This window comes from Scyliorhinus canicula, chromosome 13 (genome assembly GCF_902713615.1).
Source record: "Scyliorhinus canicula chromosome 13, sScyCan1.1, whole genome shotgun sequence".
NCBI lineage: Eukaryota > Metazoa > Chordata > Chondrichthyes > Carcharhiniformes > Scyliorhinidae > Scyliorhinus > Scyliorhinus canicula.
The window spans coordinates 81,821,103-81,848,888 of NC_052158.1; the positions used below are offsets into that span (position 1 = coordinate 81,821,103).

Here is a 27,786-nt window from a genome sequence, read left to right on the forward strand (position 1 = left end):
CAATGAGATACCATGGGCGGTTAAGAAATAAAGAATGGTACAGTACAGAAAGAGGCTATTCAGCCTATCGAAAATACACAGCTCTTATGGAGATGCAATTACTCCCACGTTTCCCCCCCATATCCTTGCAATCTATTTTCTGTATCCACCACCCTACTAAGCAGAACATTCTAAATTCTAACTACTCATGTAAAATGCTTTTCCATGTGCTTTCTCACATCATTTTTTTAATTCATAGGAAAGTAGTCCAGATTTGCCTGCTTGTTCACATTAGAATAAATACCACTCAGCAGGAAATAAAATGTCTACCTCTTATAGTCCTGGCCCATACAAAGTTTTTACAAATATATTTTAAAAGTTTTTACAAATATATAAAACAAAAAAGAGTGGCTAAGGTAAATATTGGTCCTTTAGAGGATGAGAAGGGAGTTTTAATAATGGGAAATGAGGAAATGGCTGCGGAACTGAACAGGTTTTTTGGGTCGGTCTTCACAGTGGAAGACACAAATAACATGCCAGCGACTGATAGAAATGAGGCTATGACAGGTGAGGACCTTGAGAGGATTGTTATCACTAAGGAGGTAGTGATGGGCAAGCTAATGGGGCTAAAAGTAGACAAGCCTCCTGGCCCTGATGGAATGCATCCCAGAGTGCTAAAAGAGATGGCTAGGGAAATTGCAGATGCACTAGTGATAATTTACCGAAATTCACTAGACTCTGGGGTGGTCCCGGTGGATTGGAAATTAGCAAACGTGACACCACTGTTTAAGAAAGGAGGTAGGCAGAAAGCAGGAAATTATAGGCCAGTGAGCTTAACTTCGGAAGTAGGGAAGATGCTGGAATCTATCATCAAGGAAGAAATAGCGAGGCATCTGGATAGAAATTGTCCCATTGGGCAGACGCAGCATGGGTTCATAAAGGGCAGGTCATGCCTAACTAATTTAGTGGAATTTTTGAGGACATTACCAGTGCAGTAGATAACGGGGAGCCAATGGATGTGGTATATCTGGATTTCCAGAAAGCCTTTGACAAGGTGCCACACAAAAGGTTGCTGCATAAGATAAAGATGTATGGATAGAGGATTGGTTAATTAATAGAAAGCAAAGAGTGGGGATTAATGGGTGTTTCTCTGGTTGGCAATCAGTAGCTAGTGGTGTCCCTCAGGTATCGGTGTTGGGCCCACAATTGTTCACAATTTACACAGATGATTTGGAGTTGGGGACCAAGGGCAATGTGTCCAAGTTTACAGATGACACTAAGATGAGTGGTAAAGCGAAAAGTGCAGAGGATACTGGATGTCTGCAGAGGGATTTGGATAGGTTAAGTGAATGGGCTAGGGTCTGGCAGATGGAATACAATGTTGACAAATGTGAGGTTATCCATTTTGGTAGGAATAACAGCAAACGGGATTATTATTTAAACAATAAAATATTAAAGCATGCCGCTGTGCAGAGAGACTTGGGTGTGCTAGTGCATGAGTCACAGAAGGTTGGTTTACAGGTGCAACAGGTGATTAAGAAGGCGAATGGAATTTTGTCCTTCATTGCTAGAGGGATGGAGTTTAAGACTAGGGAGGTTATGTTGCAATTGTATAAGGTGTTAGTGAGGCCACACCTGGAGTATTGTGTTCAGTTTTGGGCTCCTTACTTGAGAAAGGACGTACTGGCACTGGAGGGTGTGCAGAGGAGATTCACTAGGTTAATCCCAGAGCTGAAGGGGTTGGATTATGAGGAGAGGTTGAGTAGACTGGGACTGTACTCGTTGGAATTTAGAAGGGTGAGGGGGGATCTTATAGAAACATTTAAAATTATGAAGGGAATAGATAGGATAGATGCGGGCAGGTTGTTTCCACTGGCGAGTGAAAGCAGAACTAGGGGACAAAGCCTCAAAATAAGGGGAAGTAGATTTAGGACTGAGTTTAGGAGGAACTTCTTCACCCAAAGGGTTGTGAATCTATAGAATTCCTTGCCCAGTGAAGCAGTTGAGGCTCCTTCATTACATGTTTTTAAGGTAAAGATAGATAGTTTTTTGAAGAATAAAGGGATTAAGGGTTACGGTGTTCGGGCCGGAAAGTGGAGCTGAGTCCACAAAAGATCAGCCATGATCTCATTGAATGGCGGAGCAGGCTCGAGGGGCCATTTGGCCTACTCCTGCTCCTAGTTCTTATGTTCTTATATATATTTCGTACATGATCCTTTACTTTGCATCTGGCCCATGCTGTACCTCACCTAGGAGTATTTGATGTCAATACTGGGTATCAAAGTAGAAAAACAAAAAAAGTTTTACATTACACCCAAAGGCTTTTAATGGAAACAAACTTGTGGTCAATTCCTTTCTTACTGAAATCATTACCACTCACTAAAGCAACTAAATTAAAGCAAAATGCTGTTTCTATTTCAGATTTCCGGCATCTAAAGTGCTGGACATATTGAATGACAGCAACTCTGGATAGTAAATGCTTCAAGTTGAATATGAATCTTACAGTTCTGATTATTATTGTCAGCACTTCTATTACACACTGGCATTGATCTTTTTAAATTGTTGAGTCCATCAAGTGACACACCCAAATATAGGACATTTTATGCTTACCTCGACCTCTTGAGGAACTTCTACCTCTTGGCACCCCAACCACTGTTCCTCCACCTCGTCCCATTAATCTTAGGACAGCTGTACTATTTACAGACATAGAAAAATTTCTCTGATGGGTTTAAACAAGGAATAAAAGTAAACCAGTTAATTACACAGCAATCATGAAAACAATAAAATGTAGAAACTACATCCGAAAAACTACAAGTTTATTACTTTTGCTGAGTCTTATTCACCTAAGAAATGTCCTAACCAGTATGCCAAGTTACAAAGTTTCTACGACTAGTAACTCAGTCGTTCATATTCCATTAACTAAAGAACAGATTTTAATTCCGATCAGTGACACAATCACTACCTAAAGCTATAATTAATCCAGGTGAAATAAACCTGAGACAATTCCCAAGAAATCTTTTTTTTTTCTCAAACTGCATTCAACAAATGTAGATTAATTCTGGATGTCAATTTCTGCGCACTTTTACAGAAGCATGAGATACAATTCACTGTAAATGCGCTGAACATACTTTTGACAAGGTTACAAACTGATGTGACATCCAACATTCAAACAGTTATGGGGTTAGGGAGGAAATTAATTTACAGATTCTGATTTCTGCCTCGTCACTTGGTTATTTTAACTGAAATGACCACAAAAGTAATAGTAACAATATATTTGAGAAACAATTTACTTCTACACTCTAAGTAGGTCCACCAGGTTTCTAGAAGCACCTTTGCAATATGCAGCTTTGTTCTCATCAATCATCTTTCTTCCATTCTGTTCATTTATATAAACAGACCCAACAGGTTACTTAATATTTGGGTAACTAACAATGTCCAGGATACAGTAAGAAGTCTTACAACACCAGGTTAAAGTCCAATACGTTTATTTGAAATCACCAGCTTTCGGAGCATAGCTCCTTTATTAGGTGAGTGATAATCCAGGATAAACAGAGTAATACTGGAGCAGCTAAATTAACTGTACACTATCTTTAGAAGTTCTATGAACTTTGTAAAGTGTTTGCAAAACTGCAAAGTTGAACAGGGGAATACAAAAATAAATTCCCTTCCCTTTAAAACAAGATATGCATTTGTAACACCATTACCGTCACTCACCTGCTCTTCTTCTGTAAAAGGTACAAGTGCTAAAGGTAGCAGGGGCTCCTCTTGTAAAATAGGAAGAAACTCCTTATCAGTTAGATCTACTGGAATCTAGATTACAAAACAGAATTCAAGTGGTCAAACAGAGTGGATTAGTAACAGTACTCTTGAAATGTCTGTCTTGTACAAAGGATTGCAGGCAAAACAAAAGAGTTCAGCCAGCAGTTACTTATTTTGCATCAATCCACAGATTTTAAAAAGTGAAGGTTAAAACTAGACTAACAGAGAATCAGAACTTTTGCAATGTCTCAAATTAGGTAGTGATTTAGTATTATTATTCTACATAGGGCTTTGATTATAATACATTCATAAAACAAATTTTAAAACACTGCACATATTTGTAGTTGCTTCGACTAGCCAATTAGCAGCTTGGGAAGAATGCGAACAAGTTCATTATTCCAAATCTAACCCAAATTCTTAAGCAACTCACCAGATAACTGGATCGTGGAATGCATGTAAATGAACTGCAAAATAGGGGTGAGGGGGAAGAAAGAATTTAGGCTTCAGTGCTGATTGAGTTTGGGATCTTCAGATGGATGAACGTATAGCACAACCTATAGCACAAATTTGGTCTAATATTGTTCGCAAACTTGCATCATCAAGGTCAAGAATTTCTTTAGTTTCTTGCAGTTTTAAGCAAAAAAGCTGGTACCCCAATTGTTATTTATATACGCATCCAAGCCAATTGACTAATTCCCAAAGCCCAAAGGGATGCTACGTATTCCAAAAATGTAAGATCCCCTCCCTAAAGAACATATGTTCAGATGTTCCACAGAATTATCACTGCTCTTCAGTAACAGGCGTGTGTTCAGTGGAGGAAGACTTTGCCATGAGTGAGACAGAGACCGAGCGAGTATATTTGGTTCAAAGTGGGAATTCAGTGCATTGGAGAAAGATGTGCTTTACGCAAGGTTTACTGCAAGAAGTAAAGTGTGCTGACTGGGGAGTTCGGCGAAGGGCAGGGAGGAGGTGCCATTTCTCTTTTATTCTTTTTCAGCCTCCAGTATTTGATTGTTATGTTGATGAAACAGGAGCAGGTAAATCAATAACAGGTATTAAAAAATCTAAGTTTTGTCAGAATTGAAAGTACTGTTTTATAAGTATTGTAAAGTTTATTGACAGTGCCAAAATCTATTGGGAGATGTAAGCTAAATGTTAATTAATTAACAGTTACTAATTACAAACATATTGGAAATAACAGGGCAGGTGATGGGCTGTGATTGCAGTATGGATACCAGTGTGGTCCAGGGAAACACATCTGCAATAAATGTGTGCATCTGCAGGAACTTTGGCTCAGAGTCTTGAGCTGGATACAGGTTGCAGACAGTGTGGCACATCAAGAACAAAGAACAATACAGCACAGGCCCTTTGGCCCTCAAAGCCTGAGTCAATCACATACCCTATCTAGACCAACCGTCTGGGGACGTTACCTGGACACTTTATTCCAGGAGGCAGTCACACAACTTAGATTACTGCCTTCTGATTTGACTAGTGGTTGCCGACAGTAGGTAATGCAGGTAAAGGGACCCAGAGGGCAGAAATGCAGGAGCATCAATTCGCGCAATTATACAATGGGTTTTGAGGTTTTTCCAGCTTGTTTGGATGCAAGTGGAAGCTGCAGGATGGATGAACTAATTGGCCATGGCAGCATGGTACAGGAAGCTATTCATTCAAACAGGAGGAGTTACTTGGAATGCAGTGATGGTAGGGGATAGTATAATCAGAGATATAGACACCATTTTCTGCAGCAAAGAGCATGAGCCCAGGTGACTGTGTTGGTTGTCCTGCAGTATAGGGGTTTTTAAACTTAGTGGAGGCAAGGGATCAAATTTGGGAAGATGTGGGAAATGAAGGAGTAGACACAAGGCAAAAAGAAAGGTATTATTACGGGAAACGCAAAACGGACGATGGCAGGATAGAACAGAGTATAAATCTATCAGTAAATCAACAAATTAGACTACAGGTTATAAAAATAATTAAAGGATGAAGCCAAATGCATAAAACATTAAAAACAAAACAGGTGAGTTGAGAGCGTGCATAGAAATAAATAACAACAATTTGTTAACCATTAGAGACACGGCCGCAGGTCATGGATTGGGACCAGAATATTAAAGGGTTCGGAATATTCAGGAATGACAGGAAGCGAGTAAAAGGTGGAGGATGGCTTAGTTAGGTAATTATGCTATTCGCACAATAGGGAGGGATGACCCAAGTTCAGGAAAACCAGGATGTGGAAACAGTGTGGGTAGAGATGAGAACTGGTAACGGAAGTAACTTGTGGGAGGCTGTGGTGAAATATTAAAACCAAGTTTTGAAAATATTGTAACTGTGGGAAAGTCAAATAATGAATTAGTTGGGTTTTGATGAAATACAAGCTTATATTGTTCGGAGTCAAGGTTGGATTATACATTTGTAGTTTGGCGGTGATAATAGTGAAATATTACACCATTCAGAAGTCACAATTCAAAACTTGTAAGCCAATTAGAAGAGAGGTGGGCGGTACCAGAAAGTGCAGGTAAGCAGCTTGTTGCATGGGGTGCTCTTTCTCTTCTTTGTTCTCTTTCCGTTGTTCTCCTTTTGTCCGGCTGGGCTTTTGTTGCTATTTGAAAGTGTACTAACCAAGTTTTCCAATAATCTCATTCTCCAACTATCACCGGACCCAGTCTCTTCCTAGAAAAATTAGATTTCCTACAATTTGGCATTGCAAGCAGGGTCGCTAAAGGAAAAAGGAACTGAAGATCTGGACAACGGACCTAAAACAGGTCCTGGAGGTAAGAACACTTCTTCATTAAAAAATGCCCTCAGCCGTTGTTTAGACTTGATAACGACCTCGAACGTCTCCGGTATAGTAGTCAGCTCAAGTCACTAACAGACGTCTGGATTTCAGAGGTATACAGGATAGATATACGGGCTTGGCTGAAAAACCTCACAGTTCGAGTCTAAACCAAAAATAATTGGTATTATGGCAGAGAAAAAGAACAGTTGCCTACCAGAGTCAAAGGTGGGCAAACCTCGCCGGGCGTTTCCATAGACGAGATCCTTCAGCAATCAAAAGAATGTACAGAGTAACAGTTTGACTTATACAAAACCTAAACAGAGATTGAGGAAATGTATGGTACCTCTAAAGGACAATGGTCCATGAAAGATATCAAAAGGATCTGGGGGGAAACAGCCCATATGAAACAAAAGGAATGAAACAAAGAAATGAACCAAATGGTCCCTAGTTGTTGGTCCCTAGTTGTTATGGGCCAGGTTCGACAGCGAAACAAAATTACAAACTAATCCCAACATGACCGCGCACTGACCGCTGCGAAAGAATAGCTGAAGGCAGTAAGCGAAAAGTTAAAAAAGGAAAAACTTACATCGAAAAAGTTAGAAGCCGAAGAAACAGAAATCAAGTCCGAAATCAAAGAACTTAAGAAGCAATTGCACAAAGAACCAGAAACCACCAAAAAGGTCAGAGACACCCTTGGATCCCCCACAAGTAAATTGTCCCATTTAAACCCATGCCTAGAAGACACAGAAACGGAACAGCGAAAAACACCGTTACACAAAGCCGGTCCAGAAACCGAGTCTGAGTCCTTTAGCGACTCCAGCAGAGAAAGTTCAATGGAAGAACCATCCTCGCCATGGCTCAATCCTCTGAAGAAATAAATGGGTTTTTAAAAATCAGTATAAACTACTGCCGAATGGCAAGAAAACAATTAAAGCTAAATACATCCAGTATTTTCACCATGTCCCAGCCGACCCGGGAAATATTGGAATGAAAGGTCGAAATGAAAATATGGGAACACTTAAAGGGCATTTATAATCTGCACCCATGGAACGGATACTGATGGTACAGGTACCTAGGCAAGATGAGAAGAAATTAAATAAAGAGGTCCGAGTCACACCTGGGTGAGGAGCAGCAATTAGGGGCAGAATGGGCTGCAATCAAGCACTGGCTACAGGTTTTCAGTCCAGCAAACATGGGCTGGGGAAAGATCGCGGCTTGCCGCAAAAAAGCGGTGGAGGAAGTGTTAGAGTATGATGAGCGATTCAGATCTATCTGGTTGGAACACTCGGGAATGTACAATCAACGATCCGACGATATGGACGACAGCACTTTTGGACCTATGAAAACTGCCTTCGTCGCTGGATTAAAGTCAGGATTGGCAAAGATGCTGGAGGTCACTCTGCCCCGGTGGGAGGCCAGAGAAACAACCTTTATAGCATTAGCGGATCGGCGTAACTAATTAGACCAGGATATGGGAGCTAAGCTCCGAACCATGCAGGCAGGGTGGAAATCCATACCAATCTGGGTATGCCCAGTGGGACAACCCCGTCTGGGCATTGATGTCCTAGTTCAATTGAATTCCTCGTTGCGTTTTGAAGACGGCCAGGTAACATGGACTATCAGAAGCCTAAAGGAGGACAAGTTGGAAGAACACTCAATATGGGTCAAAGATGAGAATGATTGCAGCCTACTCCAGCTGGAACCGGCATTGTTTATTGTGATCGACTCACTGTGCACCAAATAGTACCCCATCAGCCCAACCTCTATTGCTGGCATCGTGCCAGTCATCCAACAACTAGACGAGCAAGGTGTGATAAAAACACATAGTTCCTCTAACAGTATGGCCAGCATGGAAACCCAATGGGACTTGGCATCCGACCGCCAATTACAGGACGGCCAACCAGTTTATTGATCAAAGGGCACCTTTGGTGGCTGACCCCTCCACAATTTCTAATGCTCTAATGCCAGAACATAAGTGTTTTTCGGTAATAGATATGGCAAATGGATTTTGGTCGGTGCCAGTGGCACTTAAGGTTCGACCATGGCTTGCCTTTACCATTCAACAACCAGAATACACCTGGACACGACTACCACAGGGTTTTCACAACAGCCCTATGGTATATCACATGGCCTGACAAAGCCATGAGAGAGTTACCAACCATGCATTCCATGGTTATCCAGTATGTGGATGGCATTCCAACACGGAAGATCAACACGAACAAGATCTATGTACCATGCTAGACCACCTCCACCTGAGAGGACACAAAGCCAGCATTAGCAAAGCACAAATTGCCCAACAAGAGGTTGGTGTACCTGGGACAAAAGATATCGGAAGGAAAGAGAGAACTTACCCAGGATAGGACTACAGCTATTCAGGCGCCAAACAGCCCACAACTATCCAAGAACTTTGTGTAACATTGATCAAAATTGGATTGACTCCTATACACAACTGGTTCAGCCATTGAATGATCTTTAAATGAGGAAGCGAAAATCCAAAGAAGCCATTGCCCTCACGGGAGAAGGACTAGAGGCCTTCACTAATCTAGCAAAGGCCTTCTATTTGCCACGAGTTCTGGGAATCCCCGACAATGGGAAGCCATTTACCTTGCTTGTCCATGAGAAAGAAGGATACATGACAGCAATACTGGCACAAGAACATGGGGATCAGCAGAGACCCACTGGATACTCTTCAGGAAAACTGGACACAGTGGCCCTTGGTCGCCTGAAAGCTATTAAAATTTCTATCTTTTAAAAGGACACTCCTTATTTGCCAACATGTTTAACCATTTTATTGTATCTGTTGCTTTCTTTTTCTGTAATCAATTAACCAAAGCCCCAGCTAAGATTATCCCTTTCAAAACTACCTGTCATCCCCTCTTGCCTGATAAGCATGCTCCCTATACTTAAAGAATTGAGGGCAGCACGGTGGCGCAGTGGATTAGCCCTGCTGCCTCACGTTGCCAAGGTCCCTGGTTCCATCCTGGCTCTGGGTCACTGTCCGTGTGGAATTTGCACATTCGCCCCTTGCTTGCGTGGGTCTTGCCCCTACAACCCAAAGATGTGCAGACTAGGTGGATTGGCCACGCTAAAAAAAGAATTGCAACAGTTTATCAACTTGCCCATTCCAGTGTTGAAGGATGTTCCTAAACAATGGGACCATCAAAGGCATCTGCAAATGTGCTCCTTTGCTATATTTTCCCGCTTGCTTGTATTTATTGTTTCATTCGTTTCTTACATTTTTTAGAAGAATCAAAGGAGGGCAATGTGGGGAAATATTAAAACCAAATTTTGAAAATATTGTAACTATGAGAAAGTCAAATAAAGAATTAGTTGGGTTGCAGATGAAATACAAGTTTATATTGTTCTGAGTCAAGGTCAGATTATACATTTGCAGTTTGGCGGTGATAAAGGTGAAATGCTACACCAGCCTTTCAGGATCCAGAATGCAAATGTGTACAGCCGTAAGTTAGAAACTAGTGAGTGATGGTATCGAACACCATTCAGAAGTCACAATTCAAAACTTGTAAGCCAATTACGGGCAGAGAGGTGGGCGGTACCAGAACATGCAGGCAAAAATCTCAGTGCACATGGTGCTCTTTCTCTTCTTTGTTCTCTTTCCATTGTTCTGTTTATTTTGCCCTGCTGGTCTTTTGTTTCTTTTGTTTGTATTTGAAAGTATACTAACCAAGTTTTGCAATAAGCTCAATCTCAAACTACCACCGGCCCTGTCTCTTATTATAAGAGATCCTGCGAGGCCCCCAATAATAACCATATGGTAGGGTGGAGCATAAAGAAAGAAATAATGGGAGCTTGTCAGAAAGGAACGGTGATAACCATGGGGGATTTTTATCTACAGATAGATTGAAAAAGTCACCTGAATAAAATTTGGTTGTAATATTTCCCCACAATCCCCCTTTGATTCTTTTAAAAAAAAAACATTTTAAAAGAATGAATTAATAGAAGTAAGCACGTGGAAAATTTCACTGAGGAACATTCACAGATGTCTTTGATGGTTCCTAGGAGGGGTTCTCACATGTTTCCAGGATAGTTTCTTCGAACAGCATGTTCTGGAGCCAACCAGAGAGCAGGCTATTCTAGACCTGACATTGTGCAACAAGTTGGGTTATAGCAGGGAACTTGGATAAGTTAAAAGTAATCAGGCAGAGTCAACAAGCAGTTGTGATAGGGAAAATTACATTTAACTAACTTATTGAAGTTCTTTGAGGAAGTAACATGTGCAGTAGATAAAGGAGAACCCGTGGATGTACTGTACTTAGATTTCCAGAAAGTATATGAAGAAGTACATCAAAGGTTATTGTGGGGGAAAAAGCTCATGATATGGGGTTAACATATTGGCATGGATAGCTTAGCTGGCGAACAGGAAGCAGAGAGTAGGCATGAATGGGTATTTTTCAGGTTGGCAAGATGTAATGAGCAGTGTGCCACAGGGATCAGTGCTGGGACTGACTACGATTTATAGAAATGACTTGGATGAAGGATGGGATGGTTGCCAAATTTGATGACAAAGTTGTGGAGGACATAAGAAGGCGACAAAATGCTATAGATTACCTGAGTGAGCAAAAATATGGCAAATGGGAGTATCATGTGGGAAAGTGGGAAATTTTGCCAGGTAGAATAAAACAGAAGCATATTAACTGAATGATGAGAGATTGCAGAGCTTTGGGATGTAGAGGGATCTGGATGTCTTACTGCATGAATCACAAAAGCTTAGTATACAGTTTCAACGGGTAATTAGGAAAATTAACAGAATGTCATCATTTATCGCAAGGGGAAATCAGTACAAAAATAGGGAGGTTATGTTTCCATTTTACAGAGCACTAGTGAGACCACATCTGGAGTACTGGATGTATATGCATTAGAAGCCATTCAGAGAAGGCTTATCAGACCAATACCTGGGATGGGCAGGTTGTCTTATGAGGAAGTGTTGGGCAGGCTAGGCTTGTGTCGCTGGAGTTCAGGAGAGTAGGAGATGACTTAATCGAAACAAATAAGATTTTGAGGGATCTTGACAAGGTGGATATAGAGAGGATGTTTCCTCTTGTTGGAGAATCTAAAACTAGGGGTCACTGTTTAAAAATAAGTAGCCGCCCATTTAGAATGGAGATGAAGCGACATTTCATTCTCTCAGAGAGTCATGAGTTTTTGGAACTCTCTTCCTGAAAAGGTGGTGGAAGCAGAGTGTTCAAATATTTTTCTGTAGCGGTGAATAGATTCTTGGTAAGCAAAGCAGTGATAAGTTATTGGGGGTAGGCAGGAAGCAGATGACGTTATTATCAGATTAGCCATGATCTTAATAAATGGTAGAGCAGGTTCAAGGGGCCTACTCCTGCTCCTTGTTCATATGATCAATTCTGAACTGCTATGTCACAAAAATAATTGAGAATGTTTATGATCAATTCTATCAGAAGAATCTGTTCAATTATTTCAATACAACAATCACCATTCAATCTCTGAAGTTTTGCTAAGATATACCTTGAGATCCTTTACATAAAGTGCTAGCATTTCTTCTCTTCCATAACGGTAATCCGCTAATTTATACTTTGGCAAAGCTGGCGAGAGGGGAGGGGAGGTAATACTCCCACCACTTGACAATGCACGAAGCCTGCAAGAAAAGAGAACATTCTTTAGCATCCTTAATTTGGGCAAAATGCAATATTATTAAAAATATCAATTTGCAACAATGAATAGTCTTTGATTGAAATTGCTTGACACCAGTGAAGAAACTTGCACATGTAGGATTAATTACATTACATCAGAACAGCCCAAAGATATCTAATTCAAAGGTTCACACAATTAGTTTCTCCACTCAAAAAACATAATTTACTAACTGCTGAAAGCATTCTGCGATCCACAAGTATTATGTATACACTGGTTGTAACAGAAATAAAGATCTGTCCCGTTTCAAATTATATCTGTATATTGTAACTTTTCATTCCAATATCAATTAAGCTCAAATTGGCAAGTTAAACTTAGTTTTCTGGAACAATTTGATCTTGGATACATGTATTTGGTGAAAAGGATTTAGTAATTGCAAAAGCTTTAATAAATCTACTGATTAGTGGACTGAAAACAACAATAAAATTGAAAAATATATTAGCCCAAATTTTGTGTGGTTTTTGAGAGAGAACTGTCAGTATTCACCATCATCACTCCTCTGAAACTGTACACAAAAATCAGGATTTAACTCTTGAGACAGATTAATGCAGAAATCCTTGCAGGCGAGTCTGCAACTCGCTGCTTCAACACAGACTGAGCTGTGCATCACCCTCATCTCCTCCTCCTTCTCCCCCCCCCCTCCCTTCCTCCCCCCCCTTCCCCCCCCCTTCCCCCCCTCCCTTCCCCCCCCTCCCTTCCCCCCCCCTCCCTCCCCCTCCTTCCCCCCCTCCCTTCCCCCCCCCATCGCCTTCCCCCCCCCTCCCGTCCCCCCCGTCCCTTCCCCCCCACTCCCTTCCCCCCCGCTCCCTTCCCCCCCCCCTCCCTTCCCCCCCCCTCCCTTCCCCCCCCCTCCCTTCCCCCCTCCCTCCCCCACTCCCTTCCCCCTCTCCCTGTCTCCCCACTCCCTTCCCCCCCTCCTTCCCCCCCCCTCCCTTCCCCCCCCGTCCTTCCCCCCCCCTCCCTTCCCCCCCCCCTCCCTCCACCCCCCCCCCTCCCTTCCCCCCCCCTCCCTTTCCCCCCTCCCTTCCCCCCCCCCCAAAGCATATTCTTCTTTCTCAGGTAACAATCCAATTCATTCTTCCAATGCCAATTGAACTTACATCCACCGCACAGTCAAAGCACATTCCAGACTCGAATCAGTCACTGCATGAAAAAGATTTACCTCATGTCGCTACTGCTTCTTTTGATATTACTGTACCTTAAATCTGTGCCCTGTTTTGCTTGATACTTCCACCAATGGGAACATTTTTTTCCCTATCTACTCTGTCCAGATATCTCATGATTTTGAACACCTCTATCCTCTCAATCTACTCTCCTCCAAGGAAAAAAAGTCCCAACTTCTCAAATCCATCTGCATAACTGAAGCTCCTCATCCCTGGAACCATTATCCTGAATCTTTTCTACATTAATGGCATCACATTTTTCCTAAAGTACAATGCACAAAACTGGATACAATACTCCAGTTAAGGCCGAAGCAGTATTCCACACAAGTCTGACATAACTTCCTTGCTTGTAAACTCTTATTAATAAAGCCTTGGATGTTGTCTGCTTTATTAACCGTGCTCTCAACCTGACTTGCCACATTCAATGATTTATGCACATGCATATCCAAGTTCTTCTGTTTCTGCACTCCCTTTAGAATTCTATCCTTGGCTTTATATCAACTCTCTGTATTCTATCAAAATAAATCCTTTCACATGTCTCTGTATTAAATTGTATCTGTCATTTGACCGCCTATTCCACCAACCTCTTTGCCCTTTTGAAGTTCAATAATATCTTCCTTAGTTCACAATGCTTCCACTTTTGTATCAAACTCTGAAAATGTGTACTGCACAATAAGATCTAGGTCATTTATGTATATCAGAACAAGCAAGGGTCCCAACACCAACTCCTTGGAATCTCCTTTAGATCACAAGACATAGGAGCAGATGTAGGCCAATCGTCATTCAATATCATGACTGACCTGATATAATCCTCACTCCACTTTTTCGCCTTATCCCCTTAACCCTTGATTCCCTTACTGATGAAAAATCTGTCTACCTTAGCCTTGAACATACTTAATGACCTAGCCTCCATAGCCCTCTGCAGTAAAAACTTTCACAGGTTCACTATTCTCATTGTCTTAAATGGGCGACCCCTTAATCTAAGATTTTGCCCTCTGGTCCTAGACTCTCCCACAGGGGGAAACCAACCTCTCAGCACCAACCTTGTCAAGCCCCCTGAGAATCCTATATGTCTCAGTAAGGTCGTGCCTCATTCTTCTAAACTCCAATGAGTACAAACCCAACCAACTCAACCTCTCCTCATAAGAAAATCCCTCCATACCCAGGATCAACCTAGTGAACCTTCTCTGGACTGCGCTCCAATGCAGTATATATTTTCTTAGATAAGGGGACCAAGCTGCACATCATCCTGACTTGGAATTGTATCACCCTTCCTTTACTGCCGGTGGGTCAAATCTTGGAATTCCCTTTCTTACAGCACAGTAGGTGTACATACATCAAATGGACTGTTGTGGTTCAAGGTGGTGGTTCTAGGAATTAAGTTGAACAACAAATGCTGGCTTCGTCAACGATGCTCCAATACCATGAAATTTTTTTTTAAATCACAGTAACTGGGCTTTTAATGGCAATGAGTAATAACTATTGTTGAACAAACAATTTGGCCCTGAAAAGATAATTTTTTATTGATAGTTAAATGTCTCCATTAAAGCTAATTTTTAATAGTTTATTTAAAACATATTTTAGCTTCACTTCAATCTTTAATTTGTTCCGTTTAAAAAACGATTTGTCTTTAATGTTTTTCATTTCCTAGTTGCACCTGAAAATGATTCAATGCAATTGGCTCAGAGAGCCTGATGACATAATTGCAGCTCCAGGCTGGGAAGCCCCATGAAAGAATGCTACAAATCAATTTGCATGGCAAAAGCAGGTCCCTCACCACAGATTGCCAGATCGCTCAGCAAAGGTAGAGGTTAGCATCAAGAACCCTTGTGAAGGCAGCACGGTGGCGCAGTGGTTAGCACTACTGCCTCATGGTGCCGAGGTCCCAGGTTCGATCCTGGTCCTTGGTCACTGACCTTGTGGAGTTTGCACATTCTCCCCTTGTTTGCGTGGGTTTCGCCCCCACAACCCAAAGATGTGCAGGCTAGGTGAATTGGCCACGCTAAATTTCCCCTTAATTGGAAAAAATGAATTGGGTACTAAATTCTAAAAATTATTATAAAATTATAAATCTCCAAATGAAATCTCTTTCATAGGATATTCAAGTTGGCAAACCGTGAAACATTTCCAAGTTCTTTATCAACGTTACAAACAAAACAAAAACATTATAACTACATTGCATTCTTTGCATGTCCAGGAGCAATGCAAATCGCGGCCATCACATAGAAAATGAGTCAAAATGGCACAGCAAAATTCATCTAAAACTGACCATTCAGCACATTAGGAACTAAAAATCTCCGAATTTATTTTATCTCCAATTTCCAAGACTGGAGCTAAACAGCATTGACATATCATTAACTGGCCCATGCCGCCTCCGCCAGGAGGAATTACCGGCGTCGAGCTGGGGTTGGGGTGGTTGTTTGAATCCCACCAGGGCAAACGTGGAATTTGAATTTAATAAAAATCTGGAATTAAAAATCTAATGATAACCATAAAACCATTGTCATAAAAACACATCTGGTTCAATAGTCCTTTAAGGAAGAAAATCTGTCATCCTTACCTGGTCTGGCTCACATGCGACTTCAGACCCACAGAAATGTGGTGGACCTTTATATTCCCCTAGGGATGGGCCGTAAGTACTGACCCAGCCAGCGATGCTCACATCCCTTGAACAAATAAAGTATTTCTTCTGCACTCATTTAGTGCATCAACAGCTAGCTTTTTTTTGCAGCAGTCTGACTCTTTCAGGGTTGCTCAAGTCCATGGCTTGACTTGATATCTTCAGCATAAGTTGTGTTCTAAAATCTCCTACCAGGTCTTTGCTAAACTGAACTTTACCTTTTCAGTTTAGTGCAGCAATTAATGCTGCATCCCTTCATGGACCAAAATACATAAATGGCTTTTTAATGGGTATTGATTTTTGAAGTTATACTTGTTAATACGCTGGACTTGCTATGAAGTGACATTAATGCCAGTTAATGCTGGTTACACAAATATTCAAGGTCATGCTTTCCTGGCTTGTAAAATGAACACATTAACAGGGATATTTAAAAAAACACAAGTTCTAAAAATTCTTGCGTTGTAGGTTGGAACATATATATGACATATGATGATGGAAGCACAGAATTAGGGGCAGGGTAGGAGAAGATTAGAAGGGAACTGACAAGGTCAACATTACTACTGTGTCATAAAATGACAGGGCTATTTAAGCTACCTGACAGTGTCATCAAATTCCTAACCACTCAGTCACGTCGAGCATCAAAAAGTCACAAACAGGTTAATTAGGGCATCCATTGCAGTTTGGTCACTTAATTTCAGGCTGATCAGTTACATTGGTAAGATATACAATGGCATTACAACACAAGTTCAATTGCTTTGAAGGTCATTTTTTTTCAAATTAGCAATGAACCTGGCGAAGAAAGAAACCAGGGTGACTTGAAGTATTGGACCCATCAATAAATTAGGATTAGCAGAAATTAAGCATGGTGTTGTGCTTTCTTCCTGCAATGTTATTTTGTTCCCACACCTCCAAAATAATAGAAACTCTTGGACTTGATTTGATTCCACTGCTTGGTCAACTGAAACCCAGCCATTGAGATGCTTTCTACAGACTAACCAATCTCTAAACATTAAATCCTCAAACTCCACCAACAGTCAATCTGAGTAAATTAGATGCTGCATTTTGAATGAACAGACTTTTTTTTTCAATTAGTGAACATTTAGTTGAAAACGTAGTACTTTTCATCACAAAAAGTTATTGTGCGTTAAATCAACTGACGTGTACCTGGCTACCACCCATATTTTCAGTATTCATTAAAACAAATCATAAATCAAAAGATGTTTGCAAAATAATGAGATTTCTCACCACTCAGGTCCAAAGTTAAGGGTCTGTGTTTCAGCTGCCATTTTCTTTTTCTTTCTCTCAATTCGCTGTTGAAATAAAAATAATTTGACATTAATTATTTTTTCAAAAAACAGCCCAGTGTTTAGCAGAATGGTCTTGCCTCTGGGTCTGAAGATTCTACAAGTCCAGTAAAACAGGATTGTCTACAGTGCAATGCCATAGGGAGATAATTCTGGTGGATGGTGTTTTGGGGATGAAACATTAAATCCTTTGGTCCCCTTTGTTTGTTCAGGTGGATACGATCTTTAAGACACTACTTATTCCTCCCCAAAGATTCTATAAGATGTTCTGAATTGGGTGACGATGGAAAATGGAATGACCAAACGGAAACAATAGTGGAAGAATCCATAACCACTTGTGCGAAGTCAATAAATTCCTCAATAAGGAACAAATAAGATACAAGGACAGGCCAGGGAAGTGTTTAAGCATCAAATACCATTACTTTATTAAGTATTAATATATATAGGATTTTGCTGTACAAGATGCTGGATACATTTGCCCAAGGATCATTGTACTTCAGGAACAATTTATTGCATCTGAAAACTGGAGCATCTCTTCTACACATTTGAACTAGTAGGTTTGGCCTGAGTTTTGCAAAAAGGTAGAGATAAACAAATAAATACGTCAGCTCCCAATTAACATACTGACAGTCTAAAATATATATTTTACAAATGAATACTTGTAAAATCATACCATAAGACATAGGAGTGGAAGTAAGGCCATTCGGCCCATCGAGTCCACTCCGCCATTCAATCATGGCTGATGGGAATTTCAACTCCACCTACCAGCATTCTCCCCGTAGCCCTTAATTCCTCGCGACATCAAGAATTTATCTATCTCTGCCTTGAAGCCATTTAGCGTCCCGGCCTCCACTGCACTCCGGGGCAATGAATTCCACAGGCCCACCACTCTGTGGCTGAAGAAATGTCTCCGCATTTCTGTTCTGAATTTACCCCCTCTAATTCTAAGGCTGTGCCCACGGGTCCTCGTCTCCTCGCCTAACGGAAACAGTTTCTTTGCGTCCACCCTTTCTAAGCCATGTATTATCTTGTAAGCTTCTATTAGATCTCCCCTTAACCTTCTAAACTCCAATGAATACAATCCCAGGATCCTCAGCCGTTCATCATATGTTAGACCCGCCATTCCAGGGATCATCCGTGTGAATCTCCGCTGCACACGCTCCAGTGCCAGTATGTCCTTCCTGAGATGTGGGGCCCAGAACTGGACACAGTACTCCAAATGGGGCCTAACCAGAGCCTTATAAAGGCTCAGTAGCACATCGCTGCTTTTATATTCCAACCTTCTTGAGATAAATGACAACATTGCATTCGCTTTCTTAATCACAGATTCAACCTGCATGTTTACCTTTAGGGAATCCTCGACTAGCACTCCCAGATCCCTTTGTACTTTGGCATTATGAATTTTCTCACCGTTTAGAAAGTAGTCTATGCTTGGATTCTTTTTTCCAAAGTGCAAGACCTCACATTTTCTCACGTTGAATTGCATCAGCCATTTCCTGCACCACTCTCCCAAACTGTCTAGATCCTTCTGCAGCCTCCCCACTTCCTCAGCACTACCTGCCTGACCACCTAACTTTGTATCATCGGCAAACTTCGCTAGAATGCCCCCAGTCCCTTCATCCAGATCATTAATATATATGGTGAACAGCTGTGGCCCCAACACTGAACCCTGTGGGACACCGCTGGTCACCGGCTGCCATTCCGAAAAATAACCTTTTATCCCAACTCTCTGCCTTCTGTCAGACAGCCAATCCTCAACCCATGCCAGTAGCTCACCTCGAACACCATGGGCCCTCACCTTACTCAGCAGCCTCCTGTGTGGCACCTTATTAAAGGCCTTTTGGAAATCCAGATAGACCACATCCACTGGGTTTCCCTGGTCTAACCTACTTGTCACCTCCTCAAAGAATTCTAACAGGTTCGTCAGGCACGACCTCCCCTTACTAAATCCATGTTGACTTGTTCTAATCCGACCCTGCTCTTCCAAGAATTTAGAAATCTCATCCTTAACGATCGATTCTAGAATTTTACCAACAACCGAGGTTAGGCTAATTGGCCTATAATTTTCCATCTTTTGTCTTGATCCTTTCTTGAACAAGGGGGTTACAACAGCGATCTTCCAATCATCCGGGACGTTCCCTGACTCCAGTGATTTTTGAAAGATCTCAACCAACGCTTCCGCTATTTCTTCAGCCACCTCTCTCAGACCTCTAGGGTGTAGCCCATCGGGGCCAGGAGATTTGTCAATTTTAAGACCTTTTAGTTTTTTTAGCACCATCTCTTTTGTAATGGCAACCATACTCAACTCAGCCCCCCTGACCCTCTATAATTTTTGGGATATTACTCATGTTTTCCACTGTGAAGACAGACACAAAGTACTTATTAAGTTCTCCAGCCATTTCCTCGTCTCCCATCACTAGCCTTCCGGAATCAGTTTGAATTGGCCCAATGTCTACTTTGGCCTGTCGTTTGTTTCTTATGTATTGAAAGAAACTTTTACTATCATTTCTTATATTACTGGCTAGCCTGCCTTCATATTTGATCCTCTCCTTCCTTATTTGTCTCTTTGTTAACCTCTGTTTGTTTTTGTAGCCTTCCCAATCTTCTGATTTCCCAGTGCTTTTGGCCACTTTATAGGATCTCTCTTTTTCTTTGATACATTTCCTGACCTCCTTTGTCAGCCATGGCTGTCTAATCCCTCCCCGGATAATCTTTCTTTTCTTGGGGATGAACCTCTGTACAGTGTCCTCAATTATGCATACAAACTCCTGCCATTTTTGCTCTGCTGTCTTCCCCACTAGGGTCTGCTTCCAGTCGATTTTCGCCAGTTCCTCTCTCATGCCCTCGTAATTACCTTTATTTAACTGTAACACCATTACATCCGATTTTGCCTTCTCTCTTTCAAACTGCAGACTGAACTCAACCATATTATGATCGCTGCTTCCTAAGTGTTCCCTTACTTTAAGATCTTTTATAAAGTCTGGTTCATTACATAGCACTAGGTCCAGAATAGCCTGCTCCCTTGTGGGCTCCATGACAAGCTGTTCCAAAAAGCCATCTTGTAAGCATTCCATGAATTCCTTTTCTTTGGATCCACTGGCTACGTTATTTACCCAATCCACCTGCATATTGAAGTCCCCCATGATCACCGTGACCTTGCCTTTCTGACCTGCCTTTTCTATTTCCCAGTACATGTTGCGCCCCTGGTCCTGACCACTGTTAGGAGGTCTGTACATAACTCCCATTATGGTTTTTTTGCCTTGATAGAAGTACAGAATTTACAATATCAAATAACTTAGAAGTGCTATGGCTCGAAGCATTACAACAGAATTATGTAGCAGTTAAGAGAAAACATGGGTAAGTCAATGTTAAATTTGATATAACTGAACTATAACTAGTTTTGGTTGTCCTATCATAATGGAATAATGACCAATTGGCAGAGGTAGCAAAGGAATCAGCAGTCTTGCAACTGTAGCCTAACAAGGGCCAGCATGTTTACAACAGGAGATGAAAGAGAAAATAGTTACCTCAGACTTTCTTTTAAGAGAAACATTTTTAGATGTTGGCTTTTGAGGCTTCAAAAACAATTAAAAGAATCTCACCAACCAACTTTGTCGAGTGAATGTGAAGCCACAATTGTGCCTCTTGCACAATTTGCGCAAATACTGATTCAGATGATTTTCAATTATACCAGCATGTTCGCAATAAAGCAAAAGCCTTGCAAGTGATCATGGCTTGATTAACCCATATACCCAGGATATATTTCTCAGATAATAAGCCCATAGTAAGAATAAAAGATGCTTAGACTTCCCAAGCTATTCTAAATGTAACCCTAAAATGGTAAAATCTACAACAGCATTTGGTGTCACTCCACTCGGAGATGGAGAAGGTCCACAACGGAAATTAAACCCAGTTTGGGGCTCATAACTCCCAGGATAAGCTGAAGGAACGAGGGCTCCACAAGAGAAGCGCGTGATTCAAGGTGACAAAATTAACATTTTCAAAAAGATAAAGGAAACAGATTTGTTTGGGCGGATAGGCTATTGCGCTGCAGAGATCAGAGAATTAGAGAGGATCAATATGAACTTCAAAACAGTTAAAGAGACAGTCACAAATAAAAGAATCTCAAACTTCATGTTTATAACACTCCTCAAAGGTATAGACATGGCATGGGATTGAGCTATTTTTGATTCTTCTCTTCCCTCCCTCAAAGATGCGGCATGTTTAAAGTGCTTGTATTGCACAACACACATTGGTCTTGATTTTAAGATCATACAGCCAAGACAGTCCTAAGATGTGCAGGTTAGGTGAATTGGCCATGCTAAATTGCCTTTAATGTCCAAAAAAAGGTGAGGTGGGGTTAGGGTGATGGTGTGGGGATAGGGTGGAGGTGCGGGCTTTGGTAGGGTGCTCTTTCCAAGGGCCGGTGCAGACTCAATGGGCCGAATGGCCTCCTTCTGCACTGTAAATTCTATGACTAGTTAGATAAGCTAAGTCAAGACTGAACAAGCAGCTTTGCAAAATCCTCACAATCACCTGGCGGAAATTGGAACATAGTTTACAAAGTTAACAATTACTTATTAAAGAATCCTTCAAGGATCTGCTAGATTCTTGCTGGATGTGAAAGCAAAATTTGTGAATAGGAGCCTCCCAGGGGGTCCAAAGCAATACAAGCACATTTGAGAAATGTTGCAGAGCTGCTTGCTCTGGAGAAGCTAGCCTCTGAACAGACGAACATGGACAGCGGTGATAGGAAAAGGGGGCCTCGGAACAGAACTTGGTTCGGGCATTGAAGCGTAGAGTAGGGGGGTCTGCTTCACGGACCTGAGTGAAAGACAGAGGAGCAAGCATGTGTGTGTGCGTGTATATAATCATATATAAATATAGAGGGAAATGTGTGCGTGAATGAGAAGAGACAGACACGACATGTGCGTGTGCGCACGCATGTGCAAGAGGGGCGAGTTGTGTCGGGTATGAGTATCAGCTTTCTAGCATCACTGCTCCCATTAAAAGGGACAAAAGGTAAGTTACCCATTCCTAAAGTGGGTAAACTTCTAGGTGTTAATGTTGATGGGTCGTGTGGCTGCTGAATGTATTTTACCGTGTCTCTTCCTAATCTCTAATATATGCATAGATATAGCAAGAAAAGGCTTGTTCACATTTGATTGCTCTGTTCACATCTATTTCACGGGGAAAAAAGGGGCATCATTCTCCTGCAAATGCTTGGGATGCACTTGGAAGGTCACCGAGTGTTCCACGGCTCGAGAAGTTTGGGAATCGCTGGACTACATAGAATCCTTACAGTGCAGAAGGAGCCCATTTGGCCCATCACACAAAAATGATGGACTAATAGTCTCCATTTCTTTGAAGATTTATGCTTATTCTCAGTCAGCGAATTTCCCTTTTGTTAATAAACATCAAGCCAACGAAGGAGCATACTTGCACAGCTAACACCAAATTCTCAGGGTCAGCTACAATGAAACAGGTTTTAGTATGCTTCTAATTTAGTATGTTTTTAATATGCTATGTTGCCTAGGAAACTAGGTAAAACTGCAGATGGATTATATCAAAGCCCTTTCAACCTGATGACAGCCAAAATAATTTCCCAACAAAGATAATAATTTAAATTAAAAAACTTTTATTCTAGCAATTGCTACTTAAAAGTTTGACGCTTCTTTAAATGTGTTGCTCTTCTGGTTTGAAAACCTGTTGAGGTATTTACAATGTTGGCACAGAGTTCCTGTTTCAAACCGGGATTTTACTCTAAATATCCCTTTATTTCCTTCTCACTCAACATCTGCATCTCCAGACAAGTGTAAAATACTTAACATAGGAGGAAAAAAAATTGTATATTTCATGAATGATGCATAAATCGTTAGTGTTGAAGCCAAATGAAAGATCAGTGTTAGGTAGACTAAATATACTCAACCAATGCAGTGCACCACCAAACAATAAAAGCAAAGAAATATTGAACTATATGGCCAAGAAATGTAGATTACTGGCTAGGGTACAGGCACACAGCATTTTATGGATTATTCCAGTTCTGGTCACAGAGACAATGATAATATTCAAACATTTATTATACAAGCATTCGTGAGCTGCAGGGTTTCTCCTGAGCATTAAAGGTCATAGTTAAGAAAAATATCTGGGTAAACTTGGGAATGTCCAACATTGAAAGACAGCATCTCAGTGATGATATTATAGAAGTATCAAGTATAGTCAACAGAAAGAAAAAGAGAAATCCAGATTATCTAATGCAGGGGAGGAATAACACAAATCCAAACGAGTAAAAGGTAAATTTAGGATCAATATCGAGAAGTTCTTCCTCACCCAGTGAGTAAATTGTGAATTAGACTTTTCAATAAACTAGAGAAGAAAGCCCCGGGCTTATTTTTAATCAAACTGGTGTCAAAATGGGGAGGAAGCCTTTCTAAATGGATAAACCAAAAACAATTCTTTACGTGCAATTCTCCTTAAACTTCTTCCAAAATTCTCATTTGCCCTCTCCGGAGCAACAAAACAGCTATACTCACCAAAGAGTAATTTAGGTGAAGTACTTGCAGATTTTTCTCGGAGTTGTGCAAAGTAGCTCAATAAATGCAAGTCAGTCCGTCTTTAATCTTTATGTGCTGAATCCTTTAGTACTTTCTTCAGAATCACTAGTCTATTCTCTTCTAGAGATACCTCTTCCTGCTTTCCGTTCCCTGTATTTCACAGGTAAAGTATCATTGTAAACTAGTTTTAAAAATAGAAAAACTGTAATAAAGAGCTATGTCAAATTTATTTTTGATGTATTTTCATTGACTTTTAGTTTAATTTTACCTATGATAGTTGTTCGCAACTAAATAAGGTGACTGCACAAATACAACTCAAGCACACAGTAGTTAGCATTGCTGCTTCACAGCTCCAGGGACCCGGGTTCAATTCCTGCCTCGGGTTACTGTCTTTGTGGAGTTTGCACTTTCTCCCCGTATACGCTTGGGTTTCCTCGGGGTACTTCGATTTCCTCCCACTGTCCAAAGATATGCAGGTTAAGTAGATTGACCATGCTCAATTGCCCCTTAGTGTCCAAAAGGTTAGTTGGGGTTACTGAGTTATGGACGTAGGGTAGAGGCATGGGCTTAAGTACGGTGCTCTTTCTAAAGGCCAGTGCAGACTCGATGGGCTGAATGGTATCCTTCTGCACTGTAAATTCTATAATTCTATGAACAGCGACAAGCCTGAACTGAACTTTTCTACTTGCCCCATCCCAGTAAAGCACCTCAATGAGTTTCTGACTTTAATGGCGTTAGAAAATACAAGTTGTCACATATTTCATTACAGGAGGGTGGATTGACAGCTTTGCGCTTCGAGATGACTTCAGGATGCGACGAATATGAGAATCTGTGGGCTATGTGCAGAATTCACTCAAACTCCCAGGGCTTTTTGAATGCTTATAAATGTGTTTAAATCCAAAGCTTATCAAAAGATTCCGTTCAAAGGATTGAGTCGCAATTTGTTAGACTCAAAAAACTTTTGATTCAACTTACTACTTACTATGAAAGCATTTTCCTCATAATAAAAAAAAATAATTCTGGGCCTAAAACATGCGTTCAGGCTCAGTGTGAGATTTCTCCATCAACAGAAGAGATCACAGATATGCAGACAATGAAGGCAGCATTCATTTTTATCCAGCATCAGAAAACACAGAAAATCGGAGTAAGAGACAATTCGGCCCTTCTAGCGTGCTCCACCATTAATCATGATCATGGCTGATCATCCAACTCAATAGCCTGATTCCACAGTTACCGTCCCCATATCCTTTGATCCCCTTCCCCCAAGTGCTACATCGAACTATTTCTTAAAAACATACATTGTTATAACCTCAACTGTTTTCTGTGATAGCAAATTCCACAGGCTCACCACACTATGGGTGAAAAAATGTCTCCTCATCCATGTCTTAAAGGGTCCACCCTTGGTTCTGCACACCCACACCATTGTAAACATCCTTTTTGCATCTACCCTGCCTAGTGGGTTGCCTAGTCCTATTAGAATTTTATAGGTTTATATGAGACCCCCTCCATTCTTGTGAACTCCAGTGAATACAATCCTAACCAACTCAATCTCTCCTCATACCTTTGTCCCGCCATCCCAGAATTCAGTCAGGTAAACGTTTTTGGCACTCCCTGTAGAGCAAGAACATCCTTCCTCAGATAAGGAGACAACAACGGCACACATCCCAAGTGTGGCTGTGGTGAGCCACGTATGGCTATTGTATACATTCACTGTTGATCTATTGCTGTTATTATCTATTGCTGTTATTATCGTTGTCACTATTATTGTATACACTCACTGTTACTGTTATTCCATTGCTAGTTGTTGCTGTTGTTGTGTTGGTGCTGCTGTTGGCTCTGCCTGTGGCTCTGCCCCTCTGAGGAGGTATATAACTGGCCGATCTGGGACAGGTTCTCAGTGCGGGAGGAGCTACTGGTTTGGCACATTTCTATTTGATTAAAACCACTGTTTTATGATAACAACTGACTCGACTGAATTGATGGTTATCAATTTAATCAAATCGTTTTTTTTTTTTTTACAATGGATGCCGGTCTAAAACCAGAACGGCTCGAACCCGACTGCAGGCACCTGAAACTACGGCCATCTTCGAGCATTGGCTCAGTTACTTTGAGTCCTACCTCAGCTCCTTCGCCATCAAGGTCACCCCGGAAATCAAACAGTGTCTCCTCAACGCACGGGTGAGCCATCAGGTCTTTCAGCTGATCAGGGATGCACCAACAGCGTGGATTTCAAAGGGCCCCTCCACTCCGCTGATCGTAACGTGTACTTTCTCAACGTTGCTGATGAGTACTCAAGTTTTCTCTTTGCAATCCCATGCCCAACATGTCTTCTGCCACAATCAAGGCCCTGCACAGCATCTTCACCCTGTTCGATTTCCCCACTTGTATACAAAGCGATAAGGGCTCCTCTTTTATGAGTGACGAGCTGCATCAGTACCTGCTCAGTAAGGGTATCGCCTCGAGCAGGACTACCAGCTACAACCCCCAGGGAAATAGGCAGGTGGAGAGGGAGAATGCTACGGTCTGGAAGGCCGTCCTTCTGGCCCTACGGTCTAGAAGTCTCCCAGTCTCCCGAATGGCAGGAGGTCCTCCCTGACACGCTCCACTTTATGCGGTCACTCGTGTACTGCCACTCACGAGACCCCTCACGACCGTCTATTTGTCTTTCCCAGGACATCTCCGGGGTCTTGCCTCCGACACCTAGGCCAGTACTCCTCCGGAAACAGGCGAGGAGCCATAAGGCCGACTCCTTGGTCGAGAGGGTCCAGCTTCTCCACGCAAACCCTCAGTATGCCTACGTGGCACACCGCGGCGGACGGCAGGACACAGTCTCCCACAGGGACCTGGCCCCCGCCATCATCTCATCCCTTCCTTCTACCTCCCCATCTACCCCATCATCCTTTCCAGGGTGCATTAGCACCACCCCTGCGCCGCCACCCTGTCCGGGACCCTGTTGTGTGGACAACCTGCTCCCGGAGTCAAAGGTCTCGACACCAGCGCCTACACTGCAGCCGGGGCGGAGTTGTTCACAACAGACGATACACCCTCCTGTGAGACTGAACCCTCCTGTGAGACTGAACCTGTGAGTCCACTTCACCCCCGCAGGACTTTTTTTTTTTAAACAGGGTGTGAATGTGGTGAGCCACGTATGGCTATTGTACATATTTACTGTTGATCTATTGCTGTTATCTATTGCTGTTATTATCGTTGTCACTATTATTGTATATACTCACTGTTACTGTTATTCCGTTGCTAGTTGTCGCTGTTGTTGTTTTGGTGTTGGTGCTGCTGTTGGCTCCGCCTGTGGCTCCGCTATTCTGAGGAGGTATATAACCGGCCGATCTGGGCCGAGCTCTGTGCGGGAGGAGCTACTGGCTTGGCACATTTCTATTTGATTAAAACCACTGTTCTTTGATAACAACCGACTCAACTGAAATGATGGTTATCAGTGGCCTCACCAAGGCCCTGTATAATTGCATCAAGGCATCCCTGCCCTTGTACTTGACTCCTCTCACTAAGGTGGCCAACATGCCATTTGCCTTCTTTACTGCCAGCTGCACCTGAATGCTTGCCTCCAGCTACTGGTGTACGAGGACACCCAGGTCTCATTGCACATTTCCATCTCCTAATTTATGGCCATCCAGATGTTAATCTGCTTTACCATTTCTGATATCAAAGTGGATAATCTCACATTTATCCAAATTACACTGCATCTGCCATGCATTTGCCCACTCCCTCAACCTGTCCAAATCACACTGAAGGATCTCTGCATCCTTTTCACAGCTTACCCTCCCATCAAGTTTTGTGTCAGCTGCAAACATTTAGTTCCTTCATTTAAATTATTAATTTATATAGTGAATAGCTGGGGTACTAGCGCTGATCCCTGCGGTACCCTACCAGTCACTGCCTGGCATTTGGAAAAGACCCATTTATTCCTATTCTTTGCTGCCCACCA

At 41.9% G+C, this 27,786-nt stretch overlaps 1 protein-coding gene across 6 annotated transcripts in view; it reads right to left on the bottom strand.

Annotated features, from left to right (window-relative positions):
* The window catches only part of gigyf2 (GRB10 interacting GYF protein 2), a 230,498-nt gene that overhangs the window by 185,980 nt on the left and 16,732 nt on the right, over window positions 1-27,786 (bottom strand). For 5 of the 6 annotated variants that reach the window (XM_038816241.1, XM_038816239.1, XM_038816240.1 and 2 more), the window contains exons 2-6: window positions 23,811-23,981; window positions 17,219-17,283; window positions 12,008-12,137; window positions 3,694-3,789; window positions 2,590-2,698 (exon numbers count right to left, since the gene is read on the bottom strand). In XM_038816241.1, coding sequence (XP_038672169.1) covers window positions 2,590-2,698; window positions 3,694-3,789; window positions 12,008-12,137; window positions 17,219-17,259 — 376 coding nt within the window. In that variant the 5' untranslated portion in view covers window positions 17,260-17,283; window positions 23,811-23,981. The remainder of the gene's footprint in view (window positions 1-2,589; window positions 2,699-3,693; window positions 3,790-12,007; window positions 12,138-17,218; window positions 17,284-23,810; window positions 23,982-27,786) is intronic. The other variant, XM_038816236.1, reaches the window with a different exon arrangement.